Here is an 8,389-nt window from a genome sequence, read left to right on the forward strand (position 1 = left end):
AAAAAGAAATAAAGCAGTTGTGATTTCCTAACATTCCTAGCATGTACTCTTGTTCAGTATTACAGTATTTGAGTTGTTACAGTGTCAGGGTCAACCTTGTGTGCTCGATGGGCATTGAAACGTCAAATATTGTACGTCTGTGTAAGCTCTCAGTCGTACAGGAGTGGTCCATCGATGAAAAGATTTCTTCAGCCGTCATCTGTCACATTCAAAGAAGTACAGATGACGGCTGAAGAAACCTTTTCCATCGGTCAAATATTGTAAATTTCAAAAAAATATATATTCAAGGCAAATTTGATCTTATGGTCAATTTAAGGTCTTTATTTGGTACAAAGTATTTTTTGTCGTTACCATCATACGAGAAAATACCCCCAATTTTGTGTGACGTCAAATAAGCCGTTCTTCACATTTTTCCCCACAAAAGACTTGTCTGGACGACGACCTCATGACTGGAAGTGAACGTCGTAGAGTCGTAGATTTATTGCAGATCCGATAAAACACGGTAAGTCTGAGTAGTTTTGTTTTGTTTCTTTTTCGACTTGAGCACACCGTTTTCAAACAGATATAAACCTCTTCCAAAAAGTCTTAAACCGCTCTGAAGTGACCTATTTGCGTTTCAGACGCGATGTACTCAAGAATTTGCATATATTCCGTTCCGCTTGTTCTTCCGAGAAAATGTCCTTTTTTCATTACATGCTTTACAACATTATGTAATTTAAATCCCCAATTAGATATGTCTACGGATTTTGTACCAATGCAAACTAACTTGCCAGACATTCGTAACGACAGAGCTAAATCTTGTCAACAGACAACAAAGTTACGGTAAAATAAACTTGATTTTCCAACAGCTTTTTAAATAAAGTAGCGACATCTTGGATACGATTACCCAAGCGAAAATTTTGCATTTCTACGAGTTTTCTTCATTTTGACACACGTATCGACTCAATATGAGGAGTAGCTAACAGTTAACCCGTTGCATTTTATACATTTTTAACTGTAGGTTGTCTAAATGTGAATGTACGTGTACATTGTGCATACACACGTGCTTAAAATCAGTGGTACATCCAAAAAATACTATACCATACATATTCATTTATATAGCGCTTTAACGACAAAAAGGAAAAGAATATGAAACTCAGCGAGTACCGAGCCGCGAGTATTCGGGGTCGATTGTACTTCTTTTCACGATTCAGTGACGTCAATTCCGTAAATTGTATTGCAAATCGATAAATAAAACGATTGTACCTAAACAACCGATTTCTCATAGAGTAAATACAGTTATACGGTACTTATTAGGAAAAGAAAACAGAATAGTACCTCATATAATAATAATAATAATAATAATAATAATAATAATAATAATAATAATAATAATAATAATGAATTTTATTTTAAGCGCCTTTCAAAGCTCTCAATGACACTTTACAGTCACTTTACATATGTTTACTTGACTGGACGTATCACTCTTTAAAAATCTTTCTTCATACCAAACAATAACAGGGCATTTGGGTGTCCGGTGGGATGGCGAAAGTGGCCTTGAGAGCTGACGAAGGCCTGATGAGGATGCAGGAATTGGACGACCGGCTCAAAGAGCAGATTGACAAACTGGAGCACATCCGCCTAGCTGCCATTGAGCTCAAGGACAACTTGTCTGCAGTGAGGAAAAACGAATCCACAGGACTGGTACTTTGGGTAAATGTTGTATGAAAAATGCCATATGATTTTGTGTGCAGGGAAACAATGATTTTTCTCAATCTCTGAGTGATCATGTGGAGTGGTTGAATCACTTGACAGAGCGTGTGGAGAGCCTTAACATGAACACGTCTGTTTTTGTACAGGTGAGATCACGACAAACGTTTATAGACCAGTCCATTTACATGCTCATATTTAATCTTCCTGAAATTATTCCTGTTTATGCGCGATATCTATTTTGGCTGACTGGCTGACAAACCTGTCGACCAGAGTTTGACATTAACAGTACCAAATGCAGGTGCCTTTGCTTTGTGATTGCCCAGCTGGCTGTACGTGAAAACTTTTCCTGATGTCACTGCTCACAGAGGGCGGTGTAACTCCTATTATACAATGACAAAACTGGCTTATGAAAGTGCTGAGTAGCTACACGACACCATTTGGATGGGACTGCATCTGAATAACCGACCAACGTTTGCCTAACTCACAGAGAGATGTGGAACTAAACCTCTAAGTGACATAATGTGTTTGATGTAGTTGTGGCATAACTAACTAATGACGGTTTCTTTGTCAGATGAATCCAAAGCCTCGAGTGTGGGCAGGGAGGCACAACTCCAAACACAGCTACCGGCAAGGGCGTATTCTCCTGGTCGATGACGCGCAGTCCGAGAAATGTTGGTCACCCATACGCACTCGAAGGAACAGCGATGCCGCTTCTGAGATGTCTTGTAACTGGTGACATTTGACAAGAAAGTCCCAGAGACTTGTACTTTTTTTGCGTGGATCTGCCACATCCAATATGGTAGCTGCTCTGACGTGTTTACCGATACCCAGCCTCTGCTTGACGTTGCTCTTGTCCAACTCTCGTTGTGTCAATAAAGCTTTGTGAAGCATGCGTGGTGCTTAATAGTTTCAGGACAACACGACGCGTGCTTGTGGTAACCACAAATACCTGTAAAAAGTCCACTTTCCCCCACGTTATTTTTTATATTTTGAGCCTTAATACTTCACATAGCGAAGAAAATGGCGGAAAGCGACTGGGACACCGTGACTGTGCTGAGGAAGAAGGGGCCGAGCGGATCCCAGGCCAAGTCCAAGCAGGTATCACCACGACATTTCTAGTCTTTTATGGTTGGGTTAATTATAACACAGTCACATCTTAAAATACAAAGTAAACAAAAGTCCAGAGTATCGACAAACGTCATCAATAGCGATCTCGTCAGCCGCCGAGCAGGCAGTGCTTCGGGGATGTGACGATCACAACAAATACTAAAAACAATGGTCTTGTGAATGTTTAGAATGATATCAACTCTTCTAAACGTGAGCTTTGCACTTGAGGAGTGTACTAGTTTGACTTCAAGGTTGGCGAGTCCAACTAGTTACGCCGCTTTTGAAGCATGGATACATATGCCAACAAAACAAGACCAACAACCAACCATACCAATCTACGCTGACACCATGCCATTTTACATTCCGTTTTTTCTTACAATTATATGCTGAAGCAAGCAAAAAAAAAAGGGCAAATGGCGAAAACAAGCTTGTTGTTTTTGAATGGTGAAGCCGTCAAATAATCATTCATGAGTTGGTGACTAAGTTGTTAGCGTTAGCCAACACAGTCTCCTCTAAATATATTCCTGCCATTGTCGTTTATTGTCTATAGCATTAAAAAACATTTGTACTTGTTTGTATATATGTGTCCTACTTGAGCAATGATTCCCTCTTAAAATGTGTATTGAGTTCAAATGGCATATTGTGACTCAATGGACACGTCCTCAAGAAAAAATAGGATGCAATAAAAACGGATATCTTTTAAGAATGTATTTTTGAAATTCCTCTTCTGAAGGCGATCACTTCTGCTCAGAGACGTGGCGAAGATGTGGAGACCACAAAGAAATGTAACTAACCTCGCCGATTAAAACGCAGCGAGCCATAAAGGTGTTCACCCGGTAACCATCGTCATGGTTTGCTTCCGCTTTGACTTCCAGGGGCCGCGGGACAGAACAAACAACATCTGGTCAGCAAGAACACAGCCAAACTGGATCGTGAGACGGAAGAGCTGCACCACGACAGGGTTTCCTTAGAAGTGGGCAAGGTGATCCAGAAGGGTCGCCAGGACAAAGGATTGACCCAGAAGGACCTCGCCACTGTGAGGGCGCCACGTAAAATGCACGACAACATTTGCTTCAGTTGCTTACGATAATCCATTCTTGTGTCTGTTTGTGTGCAGAAAATCAACGAGAAGCCACAAGTGATCGCCGATTACGAGAGCGGTAAAGCCATCCCCAGCAACCAGGTCATGGGGAAGATCGAGAGAGCCATCGGTAATTTCGAAGGGCTTGATCACTAGTTTGAGTGTACTTTTGAGCAGGGGAGGGGGGTGCTTTTGAAATACAGTAAAGTCTCGTTATATCGATATTCAAGGGAGTCCGAAAAAATATCGATATAACCGGGACTATCGATATATCCGAATGTTTGCATGTAATTTTCTCCGTGCGTGCATAGAAATAGTATCGATATAACCGGGACTATCGATATATCCGATATCGATATAACGAGACTTTACTGTATGTTTTTTTTTGTTCAGGATTTTTATTTCTTGGGATGTGTCATGTGAGATTCCCCGATGTGGTATTTATGCAACAGGCTTAAAGCTGCGCGGGAAGGACATTGGTCTACCTCTGGAGCCCAAATCCAAGGCGAAATGAAAGCAAAGCCTCGAAATCAGCCCATCCCCAGGACCCTCATCCCCTTTCACCCACTTCCCCCATTCCTTCCCCCGGGCTGATCGGTCCAGCGTTCCCGCTGAGGAACTGACTGGCACGTCACATTGCGGGCTCCGCACGGATGTGACAAAACAACACAAGACAACTTGTCCCTAAAGCTTCTGCTTTTCGGTTCTTTTGCTTCCACTTACCTGGCGTGCCGATGACGGTGATGGGGATGAAATGCGCTGAGGTCAAGCAGTCGCCAGCATGCTAACGGGCAAACGTGCTTGACTATGGCATCTTTTTAATCTCACTTAGCGACAGTTGACATGGATGTCACTAACAGTAAAAAAAAAAAAAGCCTTTATGATGATGCTCTGCTTCGTTTTCATTGCAAATAAACATTGACAATGTACACTTTGCGGGGTATGTACTGTTTTTGCTCAATGGATACAACAATAAATATGCCTTTATGATTTTAGCAGAATTTTACTTTCAAAGCCAGGCTGTCCGATAAAATAACATTTTGATAATTTTGGTCTTTTTTTTCTCACTGTTTTTTTTTCAATCAAGACCAATTCAGTGAAGTTATTATTTTTCCATTCCATTTTTTTAAGAATGAAAATATATTTAGCAGAATAATTTGCTATTATATGCCTTCTGTGGATTTAATATGCTTCCCAGATACTCAATGATATTTAAAATATCAGGTCAATTTCTGAGCCTGGTAATAAATGATGGCTGAAATGTGATTGGTTAAATGCGAAATAATGAAAGGAAGCTGAAAGACAATTTGGAATTATTTAAAAAATAATTTCTGAATAAAATATAATTAATTTGTCCCCGATTCAGATATTTTTAAGCCAGCAGGGAAGGCCTCGTGTAGCGTTCCATTGTGAGCAGATGTGTTTGAAAAAACATACATTGATTACGTTGATTATAATGCAAAATGTTTCAGTGTTTGACCAAATCGGTTTTTGAAATTATATTAAATATAATTTTACACATTTGAAAAACTCAATGTTGCCTTTCTAAATGTGTATTTGTTTCTTTACATATAATTCGGGGGCATCACAGGAAAAAAAAAATCAAGATCGCCCCTTTTCATACGTGAAGAAAAAAATGTTTTGTTTTTTTTTTGAAGAAAGAAATGTATCCGGGTAAAGTGAACGCTGGCGTGAATGGCTGCCACTGCTCACCTGCATGAAAAAATACGTGTGTAAAGTGTCCTTGGGGATTTTGAAAGGCGCTTATAAATGAAATGTATTATTATTATTATTATTATTATTATTATTATTATATACGTATATAATATTATATTTGTACGTACGCTGTATTACAAAACAATATATGTAGTGTCGGAGTTTCGCCACAAGATGGCAGTACACAACTAAACATCATACCTAACTGCATATGAAGTACTACTTGCAGTCACACTTTCGTCAAATTCTGAAACAAAATTTCTTCACGCACTTTCGTTAAACTGAAACGTACACAAAATCGTATTCTCTCGACAAATGTGTCAAAAGCGAAAGAAGAACACTGTGTCTGGTTTTAAAAAAGAGCAAAGCAGGTGTTTTTCAGCAGGTTATTTGAAGAGGGACGCTGCGCTCCCGGTGGTCGTGTATCTCCGTGGCAAATTACACAGTTGGCTGTTTGGGGAGACCGGGTGGCCCCGACACAGTAGTGTACTGTTTTGTTTGCTTGCTTTGGCCTCAGGGCCTAAACAACTGAAACGCACACCTGTTATTCTTTATTGGCCTCACATTGTAAAAACAACACTAGAACTCTTCATAAATATTGTTACTTCATAGCCTGAATATATAAAAAGATATATTGCAGTGGTGGGCCATCAGTCGTGCTCCGTCTCAAAATCTCAATCGATCCAGACTGAAAAAGGTGTGGTGTTATTCACTACAACTCCATTAGAGGGTACTATTAACCAGGAAATAACTGACCGGCCTTTCTTAATAATGTCCATTTTCTTCCCTTGAAAAGTCCATTTTGAAAATGGCTTTAACAGTAAATCCCCAACAAAACCATTTCTTCTCCCCTTAACCCATTGTGGTTTGACAAAACCATTTTAAATCGACACAAAATATATTTAATTGTGCAGCTCGCTACGGATACAGTGTGCTAACTCTGGCCAGTATGCGCTAATCATTCGCGGCTAGTGATACTATGATTGGCTAGTGACGAGCCAATCATGTGACTAACCAATCATAATTAGGGCACACTGTGACGTTTCCAGCCCCTTCGAACAGGTTTGGGGTTGCCAATTCAAACTCTGATTGGTTAAAGCAACTGTTTCATTGCCATTGATTTTCATGCTCAGAATCCAGAGCCTGCAGAACTGATTGTGAAGGCATACAAGTCGATTTCTGACCCTGGTAATAAACGATGGCTGAAATGTGATTGGTTAAATGCGAAAACATACGCCTAGAAGCAGCGCAAGAGGGGAAAAGTAATAAAAGTAGTAAGCTGAAAGCCAATTGGGAATTATTTAAAAAGAATTTCTGAACAAAATATAATTAATTTGTCCTTGATTCAGATATTTTTAAGCCAGCAGAGAAGGCCTCGTGTAGCGTTCCATTGTGAGCAGACATTTTTGAAAAAACATACATTGATCATAATGCAAAGTGTTTACGTTTTTGACCAAATCGGTTTTTGAATAGGTTTCTGGAACAGATTATGGTCAAAATTCGAGTACTGTACTGTACTTCCAAATCGACCACAGGTAAGAAGAGAGAGTGTCTGTGTACGTGTTATTAATCGAATATATTTTTTGTTTGTGTATATTTCACCCCGAGCACCATTTCAGTTTAACTTGAAATAAAAGTGAAGTGACAAAAAATAAAATCAAAAAAGTATGTCACCGTTAACCTCGAGCGGCTCATAACCTTTATCACAGGAAGTTGTTAACGGCCAGCAGCGTACGATCCCAGTTAGCGATCAGAGCAATTAAGATGTGTGGTTTTTTTTTGCATGTTAATTCTCATTCAAAGTTAGATATTTCATTCACGGATATCATTGTCAAACACTTGGAGTGCGAAGCATTTGAAAACGGTCCACGTGAAGCACGATCGTGATGTTTTTTGGACTACACAGGCTAAGAAAGCTGCCACCGTGTGTCAAATCTCCCAGAGAGGTAAGCAATGAATTCCTTTTCATAAATTCACAAACGTTTATATCTAATTAATTTTAATGTTTCATGCACGTTTTATGTCAAATAAGTTTGGGCGGCCTAAAATGACCATACTCATTTTTGACAAAAATACGTTTCTAAAATGTATCAATTTTAAGCTTTAACAGTAGCTTTAGCCCCACATAAAGTAATTTATACAAACGATAGTTATATTCTAAAAAAAAAAATAATCTCATATTTTGAGACAGTGGCCAACAAAATGGAATCCATTATAATGGGATACATACGATAATACTTAAAATAATTGTACTTATTCAAGAGCATCGAAGGAACACAGTTGTGGTTTTCTTTATACCTTTTTTAAACTTCATTTCTTTTTTTCAACGAGGCATGAGTGAAACTTTAGAAGACAGCCTGGACAAACAATCCAAAAATATTCACGGGTTCAAACGGTTATGTAAACATATGGTCAGGTTACAGTATTTGCAGTGGGTTTTAAATTTTACGTTACTACTTTATTTTACCTGTGTTCAACGTAATTATTGCTTCCTTATTATTTCTGGTACGTAGTCAATTTTCCATTGAATTGACACTTGTGACTCTTTGGCTGGTATGTGCAGTTTTATGCTTTTGAATTGCTCAGGCTCTTCTTTTAACTTTGCTCTATTAACGTTTCATAAGGTCTTTCTGTGAAATGAATGAGGAATATATACCGTATGTGTGTGTCTGTATGCATAAAAGTAAATATATATATTTTTTTGGGGGGACGGGTTGTGTACAATATGGGGTACCTTTTTTGCTGCCAACCACTTTTTATTCAGCAACAATGAAAACGTTTGAACTGGGAAAA

The 8,389-nt window shown here is 38.9% G+C and overlaps 1 protein-coding gene across 1 annotated transcript; it reads left to right on the forward strand.

The window, feature by feature from the left end:
• Positions 1 to 346: 346 nt before the first annotated feature.
• Positions 347 to 4,816, forward strand: edf1 (endothelial differentiation-related factor 1). The gene is made up of 8 exons (XM_089020862.1): positions 347 to 502; positions 1,501 to 1,656; positions 1,734 to 1,838; positions 2,264 to 2,790; positions 3,533 to 3,584; positions 3,675 to 3,835; positions 3,917 to 4,010; positions 4,333 to 4,816. Exons 4-8 carry the CDS (start codon positions 2,713 to 2,715, stop codon positions 4,392 to 4,394), a joined length of 447 nt encoding a protein of 148 aa, XP_088876988.1. The 5' UTR covers positions 347 to 502; positions 1,501 to 1,656; positions 1,734 to 1,838; positions 2,264 to 2,712; the 3' UTR covers positions 4,395 to 4,816.
• The last annotated feature ends 3,573 nt before the right edge of the window (positions 4,817 to 8,389 follow it).

Source organism: Hippocampus bargibanti, linkage group LG18, assembly GCF_051943395.1.
Source record: "Hippocampus bargibanti isolate YZ-2025 linkage group LG18, ASM5194339v1, whole genome shotgun sequence".
NCBI lineage: Eukaryota > Metazoa > Chordata > Actinopteri > Syngnathiformes > Syngnathidae > Hippocampus > Hippocampus bargibanti.